The sequence below is a fragment of the Sander vitreus genome, chromosome 21 (genome assembly GCF_031162955.1).
Source record: "Sander vitreus isolate 19-12246 chromosome 21, sanVit1, whole genome shotgun sequence".
In the NCBI taxonomy this organism is placed as follows: Eukaryota; Metazoa; Chordata; class Actinopteri; order Perciformes; family Percidae; genus Sander; species Sander vitreus.
Genome location: NC_135875.1, coordinates 25,587,193 through 25,611,241, shown reverse-complemented (window position 1 = coordinate 25,611,241; position 24,049 = coordinate 25,587,193). Strand labels below are relative to the sequence as shown.

At 40.0% G+C, this 24,049-nt stretch overlaps 1 protein-coding gene across 2 annotated transcripts; it reads left to right on the top strand.

Moving 5' to 3' along the window:
- Positions 1-199: 199 nt before the first annotated feature.
- Positions 200-23,748, top strand: mbtd1 (mbt domain containing 1). Of its 2 annotated transcripts, XM_078278546.1 has the most exons (18): positions 200-364; positions 1,473-1,518; positions 2,144-2,348; positions 3,266-3,399; positions 3,512-3,626; positions 3,725-3,807; positions 3,882-3,999; positions 6,090-6,224; positions 6,343-6,431; positions 7,288-7,522; positions 9,815-9,870; positions 12,661-12,765; positions 12,910-13,057; positions 14,655-14,737; positions 15,358-15,592; positions 19,606-19,677; positions 21,165-21,320; positions 22,706-23,748. In XM_078278546.1, exons 3-18 carry the CDS (start codon positions 2,192-2,194, stop codon positions 22,822-22,824), a joined length of 2,040 nt encoding a protein of 679 aa, XP_078134672.1. In that variant the 5' UTR covers positions 200-364; positions 1,473-1,518; positions 2,144-2,191; the 3' UTR covers positions 22,825-23,748. The 2 variants fall into 2 exon arrangements, with proteins under 2 accessions (XP_078134672.1, XP_078134671.1); XM_078278545.1 differs by lacking the exon at positions 1,473-1,518.
- Positions 23,749-24,049: the final 301 nt, after the last annotated feature.

Below are 24,049 nucleotides of genomic sequence, written 5' to 3'. Positions count from 1 at the left end.
TCTCTATTTATATTGGTGTTGGTTTGACACGAGTGATATGGACTAGTTTTAATCTATTATGTTCTAGTCTATTAAATTGAAGTGGCCATTCATTCATCTCAATTGCCGAGTCTACTGTTTTGTTTCTGTGGGTCGATGACCTCCATTCAGGATTGACCAATCACATGGAAGTAGGTTACGCTCGCACATGCGCAGATGCAGCAGAGTAATTTGTTGATATCCTGCTTGGTAGTACTCATTTAGACTTTGGTTTTTCAAAGCCAAATTTATCCCCAGCCTCGGGGTTTTCATTATTTGCATTGGGCAGCACAGTTAACTAGAACGTTATCTATATGAAGGGCTAATGGAAGACACAAGGGATTTGGTGAGTACATTTGAAACATTTTAGGCCTGCGAGCCTCCTGTTATAGAGGATTTGCTAAGGCTAGCGCTGCTCCTTTGTTGTTATCTGTTTATGGTAACATTAGCTAGCTAATGGATCAGCCAGCGTTAAATATTAGCAAGTTTTCCAAAAAAAACAAAACAGGTATGTAAATAAAATAACCCTACACTTATTTTACTGCATACGTGTAGTTTTCTGGACAGTTGTGGTATGCTTTTGTGAATTAAAATTGGAAAAACAGGTTTCCGCTAGCAAGCTGTGCTAAGGCTAGTTAGCATTAAGAGCTATTTCCAATAAGGCCGCCCCTTATTTTATCTTATGTATTAGCTTTGTATGTATTTTGTACATCTTACATACAGCTCAGTAACGTTAAATCTTTAGTGGCTGGTGCATTGTTTTTTTTTCTTTCAGCATTCTTGCTGGCTAAATGATTTTTGTTAGCGCAGCCAGTTCGGGTGTCACTTGTGATGCTCAAAGGAGGAAGTAACGCTAGACAGGCTATGTGATGTCAACAAACATTTTAACACTGGTCAGGATCATGCACGCCTAATGAACAAGACCTATTTGAATTTCCAGGTATTCACGGCATAACTATAATTAGATTTTGCTTTTCAGAGCATCTTTTTTTATAGCAATTTCCCATTGGCTTCTACAGCCAGCTTCCTCGGTCACATTCCAAAGCATATGACATGTTAAAGAGACCAGAATATCATCTGAGGAAAAATTGTGAATAGAAAATAACTACAATGGTTGACTTAAAAAAAAAAAAAAAAGGCCTTCTGACCATTAATAATATGACAGCCTGCACACAAATTCTTAAAATGACAGATGAATTGTATTTTATGTATATTTGTATATATTTCGTTTGTGTATTTCCTGCTATGGACCTACTTGTGATCCTGAAATAAAGATGTATTATTATTATTATTATTATTATTATTATTATTATTATTGTTGTGCAAAAGCAATACAGTGCCCTCATTTGTTTTATTAATGTCACATTTTCCTTTTACAATCATCAACCGGTCTGTTAATTGCTTGTTTACTATGTTTTGTTTGTACATTTGTCTTTAAAAAATATAATAAACAGAATAAAAAAAAAAAAACAACAACCGTCTGAGAGCTGAAACAAGAGTGTAAGTAAATTTTTAAGCAAAGATTGCAAACAGTCACTGGTCCCTGCTTCTCAAATGCACATATGGCCTGATTACCTTTTAAGTTCTATGAAAGTAAACTGAATATATTTGGGCTTTGGATGGTCTTCGGACACAAGGAGACATTTAAAGATTTGATGTCCCTTTTGGGTTTGGGAAACTGTGATGGACAGTTCACAGCTTTACGACACTGTATTGACCCTAGGGCTGCACGATATGAGGATACTATCTAATTGCGATTATTGTGACTGATATTGTGATTGCGATATGATTCACGATATTGGAGGGAATGATAATTTTTGTGTCATTATTCTCATTTTCATTGAAAAATATAATTTAAAAAAAAAGTATGATTTTTGTAGGATCTGTACCAAACAAAGATTGTTTTCTTCAGTCTGTAGGATAGGATTTGTAGGCCGGCATGTTCATATTGCGATTTCGATAAAATTGCGATTAATTGTGCAGCCCTAATTGACCCAACAATAAACGACATCAGAACACAACCAAAAGATGAATTGTGGACGAAGAAAATTGTTAGTTGCTGCCTTTTAAAGTATTCCGTTCACTCAGACTCTAATGCCTTTTTGTCATTTCCTTGATTGGAAAGGCTGAACGCACCCCGCGTTCAGAGCGCAAGCGGAGAGACTCGTTCGGGATGTTTGATGGCTATGACAGCTGCAGCGAGGAGTCTACCAGCAGCTCCAGCTCGGAGGACAGCGAGGATGAGGTAGTGCCCTCCATCCCTGCCAGCCTGCCCATCATCAAGAACAATGGTCAAGTCTACACTTACCCTGATGGCAAGGCTGGAATGGGTTAGTACATGGAAATGTGTTTGAAATGTATCCTTTCTGTGGTGCTCAGGAATAGGGCTGGGTAGCAATAATTCAATATGATCATATGTAGTCTTTCAATGGAATCATATCGTGGTGAAATCATATATCGTGATATATCCTGGATCCATGAAATAACTGGCCTTTAAAAATAAAAGTCTGCCTGCCTCTATGGGAATTTAACATAGGGGTGTACTGACTTATGCCCCCTGTATTTATTTATTTACGATACATTATTCCTTCACAAAGAAAAATCGGTGTCCTTAAAGGTTGGATTTTTACATTTTTTTTTTTTTAAATTAAGGCATTAAGATCAATTTCCAAAAGAGGATTTTTTTTGTATTCCTCTTTTTAGTCAACTTTAGCATGGGTGTATTCACTTATGCTTACCACTGTATTTGGTCAAGAATATTGTCATATCTGATATTGTCCCTAGGGCTGGGTGCCGAATTCAATACTTCTTAGGCACCGACCGAATTGCTTCAAAAGTATCGAAAAATGCCTCGTCATTCAATCCCTAAGGAGTAAATCTCATCGGCGTCAGTGAGCCAATCAGCACACAGCACGCTTCTACCAAGATCTAACAATGTCTGTGATTGGCTGTCTAGCGTTGCACGTCGTAGAGACGCGCAGGAAAAACTCCACGTCACACAGAGACGGACCTCGAGTAAAAATAAATACGATTCCTGCCGTAATGTTGTAATTTCTTTTTGTTCTCCAAAATAGGTATCGTTTGTGAACCGGTATCAAAGTCATGGTATTGGAATCGAACATTTTTTGAACGATACCCAGCCCTACTCTGGAATATAATCCTGTGTGTGAGGAGAACAATGATTTGCCGGCATGATGTAGTCTGATCATTTTAACGGAGTATATGTGTCTGTTTTGTGGATCCACAGCCACTTGTGAGATGTGTGGGATGGTTGGAGTACGAGATGCTTTTTATTCCAAAACCAAGCGCTTCTGCAGTGTGTCCTGTTCTAGGAGTTATTCCTCAAATTCCAAAAAAGCTAGCATCTTGGCAAGACTCCAGGTAAGTATGCCTACTGCAACAAATTACTTCTTTTTGTTTTACTCTACAACAAATCATTTAAGATCAAACCTATATTATTGTACAAATATTGATGTGTGCTTTGTTTTGCAAGGGCAAGCCACCAACAAAAAAGGCGAAAGTCTTGCAGAAACAACCTCTTATGGCAAAGCTGGCCGCTTACGCCCAGTACCAAGCAAGCCAGCAGAACCAGGCCAAATCGAAAGCTGGTATGTTCTCAAAAAGCAGTAACGATGATTAATAGGCTAACCGTGCTGCTCTGTGTTTAGATATACTCCTGCTTTACACTCTTTCTTGTTTCCGCCAGTGGTCCCTGTGGAAACCTTTGAATGGGGTCGGTATATCTGTAGCAAAAACACGATTGGAGCTCCAGTTAGCTGTTTCAAGCATGTAAGTAAAAACTGGAGTTGAGTAGGTAGGGACCTTTCTTGACTGAATCATTCACTGCTTCCTCTGTGCTTCAGGCCCCTATGGGGAAATGCTGGGGAGACATAGAAGAAGGAGTGAGGATTGAAGTGGTCAACACTGATTCCAACCTCTCCACTAAGGTGTACTGGATAGCAGAAATCATTAAGCTAGCAGGTAAGACTACTTCTCCAGATTCGCCAAAGGAAATTTCGTTATTGGACAAATCCACCCAAGGGTCAGCTATGTCGGAATTGTCTGATTTTTCTGCATCCTTTTGGATTTTTATTTAGTTATCATTTCTGTAAAAAAAAAAAAAAAAATGGTGGGAGTAGCTGACCTGGTTGAAATGAGTATCACAGTACTTTCTTTCCAATATGGATGTATCACAATACAGCAAATGTATGCAAAATCACATGTAAAATAATCCCATTGAGGTTCAATACAGTGAGCTGCCCCCCACTGTTCAGACAAAAATCATTAAAGAACAGGTTAGGATTTCTACCTTAATACAATAGTCACATGCACATTGAAGGCAAGGCAGCTTTATTTATTTGTGCTATATTTGTATAGCACATTTCAGCTACAGGGCAATTCAAAGTGCTTTACGCTTTAAGGCCCGGACACACCGAGCCGGTAATCAGCCGACCTGGCGAGGTCGGTGACTCGAGTCTGTTCAGTGTGTTCCGTGCCGTCGTCCGTCCGAGGGGCCGTCGGCCTTCATTTTGGCCGATTTGACTTGTATAATCGGCGGGACGGGCACTGCCGGCAGTCGGACTCAAATGACCATCTGATTAGTAGAGAGCTAACCCGGAAACGGGGAGCGGGATGAGCGTGACTAGAGCCTCTCCAAAATATGACGAAAATCTTTTAAACTGACCTTTGTCGATCTGAAATGAAGACAGATTCAGCAACTGCACGGCCTATTTCTCTCTTAAAATGTTTTCAGAAACACGTTTCAGTGAACTATTTTAGTCCAACATGAGATCGTATTCTGAACGAGCCGCCATGACAGTCTGTCTTTGAATTTCCGGAGAAGCCAGACCCACGTGACGCGTTCGTCCAATCAGCTGCCGGTTTTCATTTTTGGGCGACAATACAGATTAGCGCCGCCTGCTGTTATGGAGACGCATTACGTCTCGTCGCTTTGGTGTGTTCCGAGGCACTTTTTGAGGCTCTCTCTGCCTCGTAGCGTTACTACTTCACTGCTCGTTTGGCCGTTACTGCAAAACCTCACCTCCGCGACTTTCCACAAGTCGGTCTATATGAAAGTTAGGAAGTTAGTCTGTATTGATGTGCTTTTTCATTTAATAATCTGGAGGTTATTGTTCCTTATTCTCTTTTGACATGTGTTTTCAATCTTGGATACATACTACAGTATACACACACACACACACACATATATACATACACTACCGGTCAAAAGTTTGGGGTCACTTAGAAATGTCCATTCCAGACAGAATACCAGCTGAGATCAGTTGCATTGTGTTTTTAATCAGGGCAGCAGTTTTCAGATTACATTATGTGTTTACATAACTGCAAAAGGGTTCTCGACTGTTGTGGACAGAAGTGGCTGATCTTTAATTTGATATTAAATTATTAATATATTACCATTGCACTGATCTGCCTTGCACTGTACTCATATTTAAATCCTAAAATCTCAGTCTATTGACACGATATTGCACTATTCCGTCCCTCTCTTTTTATATATTTTTTGTGAAATTGTAAATTCTGTTGTATTGTTATACTGTACACTATTTTTTTTTTTTACATATTCTAACCTTCAACTCTGTTTTTATTCTTAATATGTTAAGCAAAGATTAACCAGAGTCAAATTCCTTGTTTGTCTACGCAAACCTGGCCAATAAAGCTGATTCTGATTCTGATTAATGCATTATCTACATTGCCCATTATCACCAACCATTCATCCAATGTTCCAAAGGCACATTCTGTTTACTAATCTGATATCATTTTAAAAGGCTAACTGAGAAAACATTGGAGAACCCTTTTGCAATTATGTAAACACATGATGTAATCTGAAAACTGAAATGGACATTTCTAAGTGACCCCAAACTTTTGACAGGTAATATAGCCAAAACATGTTCCTTTTTGCCCACAATTAATACGATTAACGTACATTATGCCTAAAGTTCCATGACAACAGAGCAAACTTCATTTGATGATGAAGACCATGTGCTTGAGTTAAAAGTCTGAAGGAAGCAAGTACTGTAAGTGGCCAATGGGCATTGCTGTGTGTCGTTGTGCAGGGTTCAAGGCTCTCCTGCGGTATGAGGGCTTTGACAACGACAACAGTAAGGACTTCTGGTGTAATCTCTGCATCCCTGAAGTGCACCCGGTGGGATGGTGCGCTTCAAGTGGCAAACCCCTTGTACCTCCAAAAAGTGAGTCTTGTGCCATATTTGTTCAGAGTCTTGTTCTTGAATGCCTGTGTTTTTAGATGGTTGGTGTTGTTGTTGCTGTAACCAATTGTTACTGTTATTTTTGTAATCTCCCTTACAGGCATACATCATAAGTACTCTAACTGGAAAGCCTTTCTTGTGAAGCGTCTCACTGGAGCTAAAACACTGCCACCTGACTTTAACGCCAAGGTGAGACTCACAAATGCCTTCATTTTAATGAGACTGTTTGTGATGGCCAGTGCCAATATCTTTAGATCCGAACAAGCTGGAAGCTGATGTTTTTATGTTAATTAAACCTCTCCAAATTTGATAATGATTTCAGGAATGATTGGACAAAAGTACTTACTCTTAACATTCATTTGTGTTGGACATGACATTACTCTCAAACTCACTCTATACATAATAAATATAACAACTATGAACAACAATCAGTTACATGTTTCCATCTTCTGGTTTTCAATTTAATTTATAGTTTCAAATCATATCAGTAGTTATCTTTACATACACTTTACAGATAGAGTAGGTCTAGACCACACTCTATAACTTACAAAGACCCAACAATCCCCCATCAATGCTACTTCATCAATAGGCCGTATATTATATACCTAAAATAGAAGTATTTTAAACTAAGTAAAGCGCTGTAATGCGAACAGTCTATAGTTCCACAGAATGATCCAAAAAAAGCTACCAGCGGGAGTTGTTTAGCCGCCAATAGGTGACTGAGAGCCGGCTACAGGCACCGCCACATGACGGTCCTTTCAGGGGCGTGGTAGTGGAGTTTAGCCAGAAAAAGTGAGCGTCATGCGGCGTAAGTATTTTTTTTCCAACACGAAGTGAACTCTGTTGTATTGCAACAGGAGATTTTTTTTTTATTTTTAAAGTTTTGTTTTGTTGTGCATGATCAAAAAAAAAAAAAAGCTTTTTTCACAAATAGCACCCTGGATATAAAGATATAGAGAAATATGATTAATAGTAATTATAGCAGTGGGTATGATGGAACAGTGGTTTTGCCTTTGTTAAATCAGTGTACGATTTGTCACCATAGGTACACGAGAACTTGCAGTACCCCTTCAAGAAGCTCATGCGGGTAGAGGTGGTTGATAAGAACTACCTGTGCCGGACACGGGTGGCGCTGGTGGAGCAGGTAATCGGAGGTCGCCTCAGGCTGGTCTATGAGGAGAGCCAGGACGGGTCGGATGACTTCTGGTGCCACATGTACAGCCCCCTCATCCATAATATAGGCTGGTCGCGCAGCATCGGACACCGCTTCAAACGATCCGGTGAGTTTGGAAAAAAGTCCAGTTACACTTAAGTTTAGGTGGTCTGTGCGTCTACGGTGTCGTAAAGAAAATGAATTCCTTTTTCAGGATAACTGGTATAAGCAGGGTGTGATAAACACTGAGGATGCAAAACATTGAAGATGTTAAATACTAGATGTCAAATCTGTATTGTTTTCTTTCTTTTGCTATTTGATCAACACATTAAAATCCCTCAATCAGCATGTTACAAGTTGAATACTGAAAAGCTTTAAAGGGTAATTCTGGCAACATTCTATATTTTTGCTATTGTCAACAAATCCCATAAACCAAAACCAAAGTGTGTTAATCTGTCGGTCAATGCTTCCTGACTTCCCTACCCCGTGGCTCTCAGCCACAGCAGAAAACGTACCAAGACATAAACCTTTCAAATCGAGTCCCATATTCATAGTTTCATTTTAATAAAGAAGAAAAGACTCGATTATCTCTAAAACAGCTGGTCACTGTCGTTTTTTAACCAACCTTATTCAAAAAGGAAGAAATAGGGGTTGCTTTCAGGTAGCAGGATGGTTTACATTGAGTTGTTTCCTAATAATAATGAGATTTCTTGAAGAAAATGTATAGAAATATAGTTCGTCAGACTCGTTTAGATAAAAAGCTATGGAAAATGGCAAAAGATTTTACTTGAAGCAATTCAGTTTTGCACTTTCATAAAGTTGGGGGACTTGGGAGACAGATTTTTAAAAAGTATGGTCAAAATCAAAGCAGCAGGGGCCCATTTATCCTAACTTTTAGTCACTACTGTACACAACATTTTTTTAGCATAGGTTTTAAGTTATAGGTTTGTGGTCTTTAAGCCAAAGCCAACATATCCTTATTGGCATCATAATGGTTTTCTCAGACTTGACAAAGCTTCCACAGAGACATTATATAGATGGTTTTACAGGTTAAGTAGTACTCTGAGTTAGGGCTAAAACGATTCCTAGAGTAACTCGAATAATTTGATTACTAAAATTCCTCGATGCAAAATAATTTGCCCCGAAGCTTCGTTTAATTAATGTTACCAACGTATCGCTCACGGTGTTTCCGCACGGAGGATTATTACTGTTGCACACCGGGCTGATGCTGATGGCGACACATGCGATGAAGACTGATTGCGAAATGAAGAAAGAGCATAAGGGGCTAAGAGAAGAGACAGGCTGGAGGAAACGACAGAAAGTGTCCAAAGTTTGGAATCATTTCAAACGTAGTTAAAACGAGAACTCTGTACAGTGCGTCTACTGCAAAATCAAACTAGCTTTCCACAATAATAGCACGACGTCAATGCTTCAGCATCTCAACAGAAAACATTTAGTCCAACTTAATCATCCACTCCATGAAGCGGACCCGACAAAAGTAAATCAGAGTCGTATGGACGATGAAACTACACCAAACACAACAACTACCAAAAACAAAGACAAGAAAATACGTAGCGGTGACCACGATCTGATCTAAAGAGCTGGAAAAACAGCTGATTGTTGCGCACCATTTTCTCTCCCTCTCTCTCTTCACGGAGAAACAGCCGATCAACGATCTACTAGCGTAAGTGTAACTGAGCTGAGTGACGTAATCAAATATGTAAATGAAAATATGTTGAGTATAACTAATATTTACATATAGGTCTATATACAGATCAGTCTCAGGTTGAAACTTGTAGTTCTGAAAGTTAAGATGCACAACTTAAGGTCATGTTTATGTATTCCTTAGTTTGAGGTTGTTATTGCATTTCAGAAAATGTTTTCTTTAAAAACAATGTAGTATGGCACTTAAATGCACTTGCTATGTTTTAGTTTTTTGAGAGATGATATTGTAAGCAATGTAGACAACAAAAATTAAGCTTTTTTTCCAAAAATTAAACCAAACTATTGTATATTATTGCTCTTCAATAAAACAAAAGTATTTCTTATCCGATTAATCAATGGAATAATCGGTAGAATACTCGATTACTAAAATACTCGATAGCTGCAGCCCTACTCTGAGTAGTACAGATGAGTAAACTGACTGGCTTCTAAAAAAACTGCACTGATCCTTCAAGTACTGTAACTAAAAAGCACTGTGGATGCTGTCCATTAATGAAAGTTACTCTTAAAATGTTGTGTTCACACTGGCCACTTCCCTGAAGCCCAGCTCATTCTCAGCTTCATCTGTCTGGATTCTCTAAACCATGTAATGGTCATGGAGTTCTTTTCCTTTTTAATTCTTTTTTTTTTAGGGTTTATATTGCTGAAGCATCTTCAGCTCAGGCAAGTAATTTTCGTATCAATTTATTTTTTTCAGATGTTACAAAGAAAATTGAGGGTCAAGTTGATGCTCCTGCACTGTTCTTCCATAAGGTAAAACAAGACCATTTTTTCTTTGCAATCCTAAAAGCCTCTTTAGAAACAGTCCTACAGCTGTTGTTTAAATTGATAATCGGGCATGTCATTATCAGTCATTGCAGACCTGGGCCCTGTTATTCCTACGTGGATAGCTAGTTTATCCTGAATAGAAAATTGAGGATTTTTCGGTTCTTTCGAAGCTACTTAAAGTTCATCAGCAACTGTTGTCAGAGCAACAATTTCTTAACCCCAAACCTGCAAAGGTGGCAGACTTGCTGACAGTTAGCTGGATCATGACCCAGCCGTTTTACGGTGAACCCTACATGAATTGATAGTAATGGCTTGCCAACATGTATGTAATTGAAAATTCATTATGATTATGAGCCATTGGTGTAATATCACAATTACATTTTTTATAATGAAGTTACCTATACTATACATGATAAAAGAACCAATCCAAATGTAGTTACTGCAGATTGAGATACTGCAAAAAGACCAAAACTCAACAACAAAAACATTATGACTGTTAAGACTAATGGGGCCAGGTGTTGAACATCAAAAAGTACCGTTACCTGAAAACAGTGTGTAGTGTCTTTTTAGCATCTCACATCACACTTTCAGTCACTATGACCACTACTACGGTCAGAAACATCGCTGTCAACGGGCTTATCTGCTAATGTTAGCTACCGACCGCTGCCTTGAAACCATCCAGCAAATAGACGGGACCGTAGGGTGCCGTTACCTGAAACCGGTGATTTAACATCACCGCTCATTTTACACACAGTTTAACAACAAAACAAAACGCTGAGTGAACATTACTACGTTTTTCATGTTGGTTTTGAGCGGTAACGGTAACGTTAATACAGCATGTCGGAGGAATACAGCGTTCTCCTGCAGCGGGGAGTCAAAGGCAGAGGGACCACAGCGTTTGCTAACGTTAGCTTCTCATCTCATCTGGCGTCTGATAAACAGTGAATTCATCAAATACAGTGTCCACAATGCTATTTTCCAATAAACTGTAGCTGTCATATTTCACGGGACCCGCCTGAGTGCGGATTTCATGTGGCAGCTTTTGTCGCTGTTTGTCACTTTGCCTAAGATTGAGTGACAAGTAGTACTCGCCCCAAAATGAGACTTGTTTCCTTGAATCTATTGCCCTAGTGCATGGTGGTAGGGTTTCGAACACACCTACCTCATGGTTGTGTCTAGATGGTAAACCGAGATTTGCGAAAACTCTTGGGAGACTCGCTGCCCGGCAGCCTATTCTCGGGCATTCGAGAGAAACGAAATGGCGACACATCGCGCATAAATACACAATAAACATACAGTTAACCTACATAGAAACATAATCATACATTATTTCATCCAGTGCTTCAATGAACATCTAATAAACCTCATACCATACCCCCCTACCATTCCTCACAATCACAGAAGAACAGAAGAGAACCCACAACACATCCTCCCCCTCGTATTGCACTTAATTTTGATGATTGCACATATCCCGTTAACTCATGCTGTGGTCAATAACTTCTGTATTGCACAATGCCCAATTGCATAATATCATATGAAATATAACATAGCGCATATATATATATATATATATATATATATATATATATATATATATATATATATATATATATATATATATATATATATATATACACATATATATATATATATATATACACACACACAAATATTGCACAAAGTACCCTATCAGGCATTGCACATCCTATAACCATAATGGTAAGTACCACAAATATTATTTAGTAGTATTAGTCACACATACATCACTGCAGCCAATACACACACACACATCTTATCTCTTAGTATTCATTAATTTGATTGAAAGCGGCACAAATGAGAATTTCTACCTGTTAAGCTTGCAGTTTGGTAACCTGTACCTTCTGCCTGAAGGCATCAGCTCATACTCAAAATGCAGGACGTGATTTGGGTCGTGGGTGATTTTGAGACCCTGTTTCCTCACCGCCTTTTCGAAGAGCTCCTGAAGAGGAGTTGGTGGCATTTTTCCAGCCCTTTTTTTTATCAAGTTTTGGAGCTGCGATTTTAATTTAATGGACAGGTTACCGAACCAAGCCATAATGCCATAACGAGCAATAAATGCAATGGCTGCCTTGTAAAACCTAAATACTTATATGTTGTTACCTGCTCAACAAGTACACCTTCAATTTGGAGTGTGCTGTGACCTAGACCTGGGGTCAAAAATAATGTCTTTGGTTTTATTTACATTACGTGGCAGGCTTCACTACCTTCTCTATCTCCTGTTTATAGATAGCAATATCTGAATCTTTTGTAAGTAGACTGAGTATGGCCGTATCATCTGAAAATGTAATAATGTGGTTATTTCGATAGATGTTTCTGCAATCATTTGTGTATATTGTAAAAAGTAAAGGAGAGCTTACAGCCTTGAGGGGCACCTGCACTTATGTTCAGAGTATCAGAAAGAGTAGAGTTGACTCTTACCTGCTGCTTCCTGTCTGTCAATAATTAACCATGCCATCTAATAATGAAGGGGTTCACCTCCATCTGTTGTAATTTACATAACCGTGTCTGAGGGAGAAGGCCTGGTGGGCTTTTAGATCTAATATTGAGTGATGATTGATGCATCTATATGACAGGTTTCCACTGTCCTTTTTAAAAAACGTAATACTTCCCCAATGTTACAGTTTTTAAACATGTCCAAATGATGTCATTAATATGGCATGCTAATACAATGCCTGATTAAACCATATTTTAATAATTATCCCCAATTTGATTTTTTTCTATCTGAATGTGTTTCAGGTAAAAGATGTGGACCAGAGTGGTGATTGGTTTAAAGATGGAATGAAGTTAGAAGCCATTGACCCCCTCAACCTCTCAGCTATATGTGTAGCCACTGTAAGAAAGGTACGTGTGTTTCTGGACTCCACATTAATGTAATGTGATGAAATCTTGCTTTGTGGAGTAAAAGACGGATTCGTTGTTGTTTATGTTAAAATGTCTTTCACTCGACTGCTCCAGACTGACTTCAGCCATTTTGGTTTTCTGTAGGTGTTGGCAGACGGGTACCTCATGATCGGGATCGATGGTTCGGAGGCAGTGGATGGATCAGACTGGTTCTGCTACCACGGCACCTCCCCTTCCATCTACCCTGTCGGCTTCTGTGAAATCAACAGCATTGATCTTACGCCCCCTAGAGGTACTGGTTTCTTTAAGCCCTTCATAAATGAAAATAAGCATTTGATCCTATTGAGAGGACCACAGAGGTATGGAAGATTTAAAGTGCCTTGATGTGTCTAAATCACTTGAGGAGTTTGTAAACTTGGAGCGATTTCCCCTTGGTTTCGTTTCACACAAAGAAAAATCCAAGCGTACCAAAATGTGTCATTTCAAACCACGCAAGAACGCTCACTCCTCTTATTGGTCAGATGTGTCTGAGGCGGGAGCAAGAAATTAAATACAGAATGAAGGTTCTGTGTTCTGCACTAGTTCATATCTCTTATATCTCCATGGTTAAATCAGCTCATTTCATCTAAATAATCAGACATTGTTTCGCGAGCGACCTTACTGCATCTGCTCTGGTCACAGAGACTTCGCTCTGCTCTGCCGGTGTCTGTCTCCAACTTTAGCAACGGCTGGTTTGACCACAGAGACTGCAGTCTATCTCTGTGAGAGAAACACTGCAAGCTGCTTCAGTTTGCTGCTCTGATGCATCGCAGATTGCTAAGCACACCTGACTACAGGAGACATTTAGCTCAGTCCACACAGTTGGTGCTGTCGAGGTCCAATCATGTTCTCGCCACAAACAAAACGCTCCAGAGTTCGATTGAAAGCCTACCAAGACCAATTTTGGTGTGCATCCGAGTGCAATTGCCGCATTCCCACATGCCGAAACAAAACCGCACCATGGGGGTAAACAAACTCTAGTGCCATTCACTCGAACTAAATGAGGCAGGTGTGAAAGCACCTTAAGTTTAAGAGGTGGGCTTGAATGCACCATGGAGTCCTGTCAGTGTTGTTTCTCTGACTGACAGTGGCCATGGTGTTTCAAAGTGGAGCTAGGCTACACTGTGTCTTTAGCTGCAGATCGTTGAACGCCCCAGTGTTGGAATCCTTTGGAGTGAAATACAGACACAGTTTAGCTGTCAGCACCAGAGGACAGCGCAGGCGTTTAAGTGCATTGCTATTCGGTCGTATATGGGACCGGGTTTTAGTACCCAACCCTATTAATAACTAAATGATATACGTTTCCATGCCATATTAAAATCTAAAAGCAACAAAGAAATAAGTGTATTAGACACTGGCATTAGTTTTCATAAGGAGATGCTAGGGAGCTTTCTCTTTTTCACAGTATACTCGCACCGAGCCTTATTGATATTCCTTAAAACGGTCAATCACAAATGTAACTAAATGTCCAGTTCAAAGTAATGTCCCTCCAGCTGGCTAGCCACAGGAAACACTTTGAATGTGAGAAGCTGTCTGCCATGGCTTCAAACAGCTTGTGTTGGTGATGAAAAGCTTTGCCCATCGTTCCGCCCCCAAGCTGTGATTGGACAGTTGATTTTGGCATGAACAATGTGTCTCCATCTCACAAAAGAACATGTTCCCTTGCACCGCCTGATGAAAACTAATGACCGTGCTTTGCATTTTGATTCAGGCACTTTACATCTTACATAGCCTCTACACTTCTACATTTCTCTTTTAGGAAAATTTGTTGTGGTTAGAAGTAGTTTGATAACACCTTCTTGCATATGGTTTTTTGATGTTCTGGTCTCAACATTGGTTCTCTTCCCCAGGGTACACTAAACTGCCATTTAAATGGTTTGACTACCTCAGAGAAACAGGTTCAATAGCTGCTCCTGTCAAGCTCTTTAACAAGGTAGGCTTCATTAATGGTTTCTCCACTGTATGTGTGTTAAGTGTTAAGAGTTTTAATGTGTTTAGTATTGTTTTTCTTGTTATTAATAAGAGCAACAGACAAAGAAATCAAAAAAAGCAACAGGGTTTTATACCAATACATCTCAAAACCAAAAGTAGCAGGGTTAACAGAGCACCATGATTAGTTGCGTTGGATGAAACCTTTACGATTAGGGATTTCAGTCCATTTATTTAGAACATTTAACACACCACACAAAATGCCCCCTCTTTACACCCTTCTAACCTTCCAAACCCATCCCTACAACCTACAGCCTGTCAGTACAGGGCATAGAGAACGCTGTTCTGCACATCCTCTGGGCCTCTGGTAGGGAAACGCATTCAAAAATGACAGTGTCACTTGCATGAATTGGGAAATTTAGATATCTTATTGCTGAAAGCTATTGTGTCCACCCTCTCCTTTTCATATAGCCCCATATTTCTTTCCATTGTTCTGTCTGATTAATGGGATTCAGGATTTATCAGTGCTTCTCCACTCTTTGCAGGAACATATTTATTCACCAGTGGCTTTGATTTGATGTAAATCAGTAAAAAATTGTGTTCTTTACTGTCCGCGTCTTCTAGGAGATTCCCAATCATGGTTTCCGGCAAGGCATGAAGCTGGAGGCTGTTGATCTGATGGAGCCGCGGCTGGTGTGTGTTGCCACGGTGACAAGGATTGTGCACCGGCTACTGAGGATCCACTTTGACGGCTGGGAGGATGAGTATGACCAGTGGGTGGACTGCGAGTCACCTGACCTCTACCCCGTGGGCTGGTGTCAGCTGACTGACTACCAGCTCCAACCCCCCGCCTCACAGAGTAAGAACATGAACACACTTTCAACTGGGTAACCACTAAGGCCTTGTGTTTTGGTGACATTTCACAAATGGCAGATTGTCACTGACATAAGTCGGCATAACAGAATTTATTTCTAGTGCATTTTAGATAACGCTTCATTACGTAATTGTAATGCTTATTATCTAGGGATGCACAATATTTCGGCAATCGATTGGTATTTTTTTTATACATTGGCATCTGTCCGATGAGCAAAACCGATGATTATTTCCGATTGATTATTGGTGTGTTTGTTTTTTGTTTGTGGCCATGCTGAGTTTGTGACGCTGTGAGGCAGCACAGGTAATAGAGAATCTTTGTTTACATGCTGCTTGATGCTTTTCACTGTGAAAAAAGGTGTAGTGTAGTACGCAATGCTTGCAAGGTCAAAGTAATGCGAGGAGGACGCCGTGTCAAATCCTTCAGCTACTTTGATTTCTCGTATGAAGAACCGGCATCCAGAAGTTCACAAACAATATCAGGAGTAAGCTACTAGCAAGCAGCCGAGAGGGGGGGGGAGGAGAGAGAGAGAGAGAGAGAGAGAGAGAGAGAGAGAGAGAGAGAGAGAGAGAGAGAGAGAGAGCGCGCCTGCCTGTATACCGAATGGTACTATCTTTTTAATAAACTGTCTGTACACTTACAAAGTTCTCAATGCTTCGGTTTACATGTATTCAATTCAATTTTATTGTCATTCAGCATGTTAGACACACAGAGAACGAAATTCACTCTCAGCTTTGGTAAGTTTAAGGGATTTTTATGCATGTTAGTAAAATGATTTTACCAGCTATTACTGCTTGCTTTAGATGGTTGCTGTTGGTGTAAATGATGACCAGATTCGGCCTTTGTGTGTGTGCGTGGTGGCATAGCTGCGTTTGTGGGGTAACTTGTTTGATTCCTGATTGTGTAATTTGAGTTTACCAGTCATTTGTGATTGCTTTGTGGTCGTTGTATGAGTGAATGTAGTCTAAATCCACGATATTCCACTTCCTGGATTGCTCCGGTGTTGTTTGAAATTCCACTGGATCACGTTCTTTTCGGCCGGATGTCCGTCCCCTTCCTCTGTCTCTGTGTTGGCGTTCTAACCTCCGGTGGATTTCTGAGGACTATGGTTAACTGCTCCTAAATCTGGGTAAATCCAGACAGCTAGCTAGACTATCTGTCCAATCTGAGTTTTCTGTTGCACGACTAAAACAACCTTTGAACGTACACATGTTCCACCAAAACAAGTTCCTTCCCGAGACTATTTTGCTAGAAAGAGGTCTGCTAATGTTTTAAAGACCACGCCGAAATATTCACTCTGACATTCTGGTTCGGATGCTGCCAAGCGGGATCTCTGGTCGTAATCAGTCCTTCACTGACCAATCAGCATTCATTAGTAGAATGCTAGCGTGTTATGGGCAACAACGACTCAACCTGTAAGAAATCGAAAGGTCATAAGTACTCGTTCATTCGACCTATAATCCATGTTGAACTTGCAAAAACTACAATCAAATCTGAGATTTCTCAACGACAATCAGGCGAAAGAGACAAGTTTAGCCGTCTAGCTCATAGAGTCCCATTCATTTAGCACTGGACCGTGATCACCCCCAGTGGAACTCTGGTGGAACTGCAATCAAATTCTGTACAATGGGGCTGAATAGGGAGTGGAACGGCTTTCCGTAGACGGGCTTTGGTGCTGCCCAAGACAATTGTGATTGGTTCATAGAAATGCCAATAAACCAGAACACATTCTCCCATCCTGGAATGCTGTGTGGACTAGCCCGACCCTCCTAACATTGTTAGTTACTGGTGTTTTGAATGGTGGCTGTAACTTGTTGAGAGGAAACAATGCGGTGAATCTATGATTTATGGGCTTCTCCAAATGTGCAAATAAAGAAAGACATTACTTTTCCAAATGTACAGTGTTGACACATTTTTCAGTGTGTATAAAATATGATTATCATAGAAACCACAGATCATTGGTTATTGGCCAAAATTTTCTATATCGGTGCAGCCCTATTATTTTCCATGTCAGTCTTGTGTCTGAGCATGTCTCATAGTCGGTTTTCTGTAGAATTTGCGATGGCAATTTATCTAGATAACCTTTCCTTAATACTACCAACATGGTCACATTACCAGAAAAGGTACTCGTAAACAAGGCTAAATACACAGAGAGAGATAATGTATAAAATGCATGTCCTGTATGATTTATTGTTTGTTATAGCTACACAAAGAAAAGAAAATCTGTTTAAAACAAAAGTTATTGTGAATGAGCCAGTCTTGAGCTGTTGAGGAGTAGAGCTGCAATGATTCATTGATTAGTCCAACCGTAAATTTTATGGCAACTATTGGGATAATCAAGTCATCATTGTTTAAACCTTGTTTAAGGTTCTCAAAAATGAACTACATGCATATATATTTTTTTCTGAAATAAGGTCTCATGGTGGTCCACCGGAAGGGGAGGAACTCAAGGAAATAAAGAGGCCTTTATTATGTCTCATTAGTTGTAGTTGTTGCAATTTTTTGGGTTGATACCATTTGTTTGGTGCAACAGATTTGGTTCAAACATTTTCTACAACTCGAGAATTGATACAAAATTGTCAAAAATACCACATAAAGACACCAGGACCTTGAGGAACACCCTAGAGAAACCATGCTGAGATTTGGTATAAACTAATATTTTCTACAAGATTTCTGCAAGAATGGCTTTTTTTTTCCCTGCGATTTAGATGGCGAGCTCTACCTATGAAAGCCATACTTTCTCTAAATGCCCACGGTCTCACTACAGTGAAAAAATGTATACTGCATGAGATAAAAACCCATATTTTTGCCTCGTACTGCATGGTTTTAGTATAAATTGTGCATATCTGTGGCGATCGAACCCATTTTCATTCAGAAATCTTGAGGTGGGAGGTTAAGGGACCCCTTAAAAAATGGCCATGCTAGTTTTTCCCTTACCAACATTTAGCCTAACTTTGGAGCATTATTTAGCCCCCTTCCCAACATTAGCATTAGAGCTGCAACGATTTTATTATTAATTTAGTCTCCAACTATTTAAGTTATTTTTGTATGAAAAAAAAGTCAAAATTATCTGAGTCCAGCTTCTTAAATGTGAATATATTCCAGTTTCTTCACTCCTCTTTTCTGACATTTAGTAGACCAAACAACTGATCAAGACAATTATTGACTATTAATTAATAGGTCATAAATTAATTAATTAATTAATTAATTAATTAAAAATAATTGTTAGTTGCAGCCCTAGCTAGCAGCGCCGACGACTTCAGAGGATGAAGCCAGCAATGTTACACATTCCCTCTCTGAGTTCTGGTTTTAAATTTCAATATGAACATGGTGGAATAACACTTGCATAATGTGTGTACATAAGATGAAAACGCACATATGACTTGTTTTAGTGTTCACATGTTGCTGTGTATTGCAAACCGTATAGCTTGAGACCCTTTAGTTCATCACTTATGTTGTTTCTTTGTTTCCACATTATAATAATGTATATACTCGTCACATTTTAACCAATACTTTTGTAATGTCTTCCATTTATATACTCCCAGGTAATATTCTGGATACATTTTAATTGTGTGTATAATTTTGGCATTTTGTCCACGAATACCTAGTCTGATACTTTAACTCAAATATCTATCTTCAAATTTAGACTCTATATACCTCAGGGTGTGAAACTCATTGGAATTAATTTGATGTAACTAATACAAGGCCAGGGATTGCTCTGGCATTAGAAAGTGAGTCGCCTGCCTGGCGTGACTAAATACTATATAACTGATGGCATTGACAAAAGAAACTGTATTTACTGTGGATCGGTCATGTCATTGCAGATATCTGATGTGCTTAATTAGCCCAGTATCCCCGTCGATACCAATCCGACATATCGGATCGATGCATCCCTAATTGTTGGTTGTGCCATTTGTTTTCTTGGTTTGTGCCTCACCTCACTTTACCTCACTGTCCACAAATGTCCTATAGTTTCCTGTCTTATGGTCTTCTTTCAGGTAACAGAGAAATGCCTCAATCTGTACCCAAGCAGAAGAAAAAGGCCCAGCAGTATAAAGGCCAAAAGAAAAGTGAGTAATCCGTCGTGCACTGTCGATTTGTTTCGCTTCGCTTCTTATTTCTCCTTATCCTGTTCCTCTTACTGTCACTGGCTACACTCGTGGTAGAAACTCTGCTGCTGTCAGATTGGCCATCTGCTTGGTGTGTCAGGAGTATTTTCATCGGACCTCTTGTGTCACATTGCTGGGTGTTGTAGAGAGACGAAAGTTCTGTCTTTTCCCTTTTGAGTGGGATAGTTCTGAACACAATGCCTGCACACTTGGGTGCAATGTGTTTGAGATACTTCAGGTATTTAAGAGCAGAAGGCCTGGTGTTGCATCCCAACTAGGTCCACATTTTCACACACAAAAGTCGATGCTAATGCTAAATTGAACACAAGCAGTAATATGGAAGTCTATGGCTGCCAATATAAAAATGAAGTAATTTAATCAAATTGAAATGCCATTTGTGTGCACAGAATGTATGACAAAATCCAAATAAATTAATGAAAACTTCACTGACAAATAGTTTCATGTGTACTCGTAAGCATACCATTCCCAATAATGATAATGAATTTGCATGTGGAATGGACTTGTGCAAGCTAAACTTGAAAATATTATTGCAAACTGAACTTTTGAGTTCTAAGGAATTATGATTTTGGCTCATTCAAATAGAAATGTAACCTTTTCGTGGTATTTATTTTTTATTGTTATGAAGATACTTGGGAGAACTGCCATTACAAAATGTTTAATTTTCTCATACTTATTTAAACTGGACTTTTACATTTGAATATGATTTATGTCTTGACTTTGGCTTGTTTCTTATGAAAATTATTTTTCTGTAATAGAAGGATCCTCCCAGGTCTCTTTTGTCAAATCTGTGAAAGTCCAGCATTATGAAGATGATCATAATGAAAATAACCACTGAAACAGCCATTTCCATTTCATTTTCACTAGAAGTTACCCAAACATCAGCAGATCATTTAACAGTGTAATTTGCACATAGTTTAGGTTGCAAAAATTCTCTCTCTTGTTTTAATTAGATTTTTCTTATGGCAATGTTATGCTTAGGTTTTTTTTGCAGTATTTAAATTTTTAATTGGAACTAATTGTGATTTTCTTTTCTTTTTTTAAGACATGAAAATGGAAATTAAAATTGTTATGTTGCCATACCCCATGGGCATGCAAATAGAAAATGCTAATTTAATTATTCATTATTTAAATATTGGCAGCCACAGACTTTCATACATTTGTTACAGTTGCTTTAGCCTTGTTCTTGGTAGCTAACAGTGTATTTGCTTACTTGGGCTTGGCAGTCTGATTACAGCTTACCAGGGGCTTATTCAGATGGGCATATCGATGCAAGTAATAACAGTGTGAGGTTAAATTATCATTATTAAAACTGTAACCTTTTTAACCTTTTTTCACAATACATATTCTAAACATCAAGAACGGTTGAATTGAACCCCATGTGTGTAATAAGCCCCTGGTAGCTCACCCGAGTCTGGCTTGGTGTTTAGAGAGGAAGATTCCGGTTGGTCGACGGCCCTTCAGTCAGGCAGGCAGGAGGAGGAGCAGCTTCTCGGGGGACGAAGAACAGAGTCCGCCCCCTTATCCTGCCCAGGGGCCCTCTCGGCCCCGACCCCGAACCCACCTCCACCAAACCCACAAATCAGGTAACGTCACACTAACGATAAAACCAGCACGGCGCCGAGCCTTCTGAAGCTCGGCGGCATTTTTAACAGAAGACCGTCCTCTGAGTCCCGCGCACAGGGCCTCGCCGTGGAGCTGGATGCTGCTGATGCTGCATGTTCTACTCTTAAATCAACCTCGTTGTTGTCGTCTTTCACATGAATATTTCCTCAATTCAGTGAAGGTCTGTTCATTTAAAGTGCTCATATTATGCTTTTGGGCTTTTTCCCTTTCCCTTTATAGTGTTACATATCTTTTTTGTGCACGTTAGTTTACAAAGTGAAAAAGCCCAAAGTCCCCCCCCAAAGGGACTTACCATCTCCAACAGAAAACACTGTTCACAAACTGCTCCAAACAGCTCTATTGTAGTCCAGCCTTTACTTCAGAGACAAACGTGGTCACTTTGGAACACACGTTATAATGCTCGCCTAGCTGCTAGCATGGCACGCCCTCATACTCTGCTTCTGACTGGCTAGTAGTCCTTACCTAGGTACTGTCAGGGCACGCCCTCATACTCTGCTTCTGACTGGCTAGTAGTCCTTACCTAGGTACTGTCAGGGCACGCCCTCATATTCTGCTTCTGACTGGCTAGTTGTCCTTACCTAGGTACTGTCAGGGCACGCCCTCATACTCTGCTTCTGACTGGCTAGTAGTCCTTACCTAGGTACTGTCAGGGCACGCCCTCATACTCTGCTTCTGACTGGCTAGTAGTCCTTACCTAGGTACTGTCAGGGCACGCCCTCATACTCTGCTTCTGACTGGCTAGTAGTCCTTACCTAGGTACTGTCAGGGCACGCCCTCATACTCTGCTTCTGACTGGCTAGTAGTCCTTACCTAGGTACTGTCAGGGCACGCCCTCATACTCTGCTTCTGACTGGCTAGTAGTCCTTACCTAGGTACTGTCAGGGCACGCCCTCATACTCTGCTTCTGACTGGCTAGTAGTCCTTACCTAGGTACTGCACTTGTGCGACTCCCAACAAACAGAAGTGAGATGTCTCACTCTGTAGCTAAAACAGAGAGCTCAACACACAGGGGGAAAAGAGGAGCTGCAGCAATGTGCAGTACAACAAAAATATGGTGTTTTCTGAAAATAAAACCATGTAAAGCTATTCTGGTTCAACCACTAAATACAATTATGAACCTGAAAATGAGCAGAATATGAGCACTTGAAGTTCCAAGCAGTCATGTGGCATGTTTTGTTTCATTTGATTATTTTTTGAAGTAGTTATCTTCATGTTAATCTTGCATGGGAAGTTAACCTTAACACCTGGAACAAAGACAAAGGCCCGTCCAGGATTTTACTCCCACGTACACAACTGGCTCACCTGTACCGCTGTTGTCTCTCATCTGTCTCTGCCCTGTCTGTAGAGTCTCTCCTGCGAATGAAGGAGGAGACGGCTGAGGTGGACGAGTTTACCTTCTCACAGGGCACCTCCGACCAGGAAAGCAACGGCTCCGGCAGCTACTACATCAAACAGGAGCCCTGAGGTCGGGGCGGAGCAGGACAAACCGGGGCAGGACACACCTCTGGAAAACCCCAGCAAGGTCCGGAACTTGGAGAGTCAAACTAGTCTCGAATCTCACTCAGACCAATGCCACAGGCCTTCTATGGAGTCAGTACAGGAGATGCCGATGACAAGGAGAAGGGGGCACTTTCATGCTTCTGGAAAAATCCTGAAGGGAACATCCCTCTGAACCATTTTCTAACCTCGTAGCTGTGTGTGCACATAATCACAATTACACACTCACAAAACCTGGGTCACATACGTTTGGGCATTCTCTTTCCTACCACCTACGGATGACGCAACGTCATTCTCTCCTCTTCTGTCTGAGATATTCGGATGGATTAAAAAAAAATAAATATCAACCCTTTCTCTCACAGAAATGGGAGTCCTGCAAGTCGACACCAGCCCACCCTGCCTCTGCCACAATCTGGGCCGCGCACAGAGACCTGTAGAAACTGTGAGAACCATTTATTGAGCCAGGTCTAGCTTTGTGTGTGTGTGTGTGTGTGTAAGTGTGTGTGTGTGTGTGTGTAAGTGTGTGTAAGTGTGTGTGTGTGTGTGTGTGTAAGTGTGTGTGTAAGTGTGTGTAAGTGTGTTGTTTTCAGGTCAGAGAGTCAGCCACTGAACGAACGGCCTGAGGAGAAAAGAGAGGCTGGGAGTAAGAGGAACAGAGTTGTGTATATTTAGATTATTTTCTTCTGAACAATATTGCCAGGTGGACTTACTTTGTTAATAGTACTTGAAGTTTTTTTTTTTTTTTCTTCTTCTTCTTTCATTTTGTAATGATTTTGGAGTTGTTTTTGTCTTAATGTACCCTTTTTATTTTTTTATTTTTTTTGCATTTACATTTTTGGTGGCTGTGTGAAAAACTTAATGTGCATTGTTCCATAAAAGTGATTATATTCATATAGAATGTGGAGACCTATTCAAATAGAACTACAGAGTATAACTATAAAGGATTGTGATTTGAAGAGAGATCTTAGTACAGTGCTGCTCAGCATTATTGACATTTTTTGGCTGGCTTTTTTTTCTTCCAATATTGGGCCAGAAGATTTCCACAGCTGCAGTCATTTCTGATTCAACCGTTACAGAGGCAAAATCTAATTCCGTTTCATAATATCATTCATATTAGGGCTTTTTTTACCACCTATGATTTATCAAGGTCACCAAAATCTATTTAGATTCCGCAACTAATTGTTTATTTGTT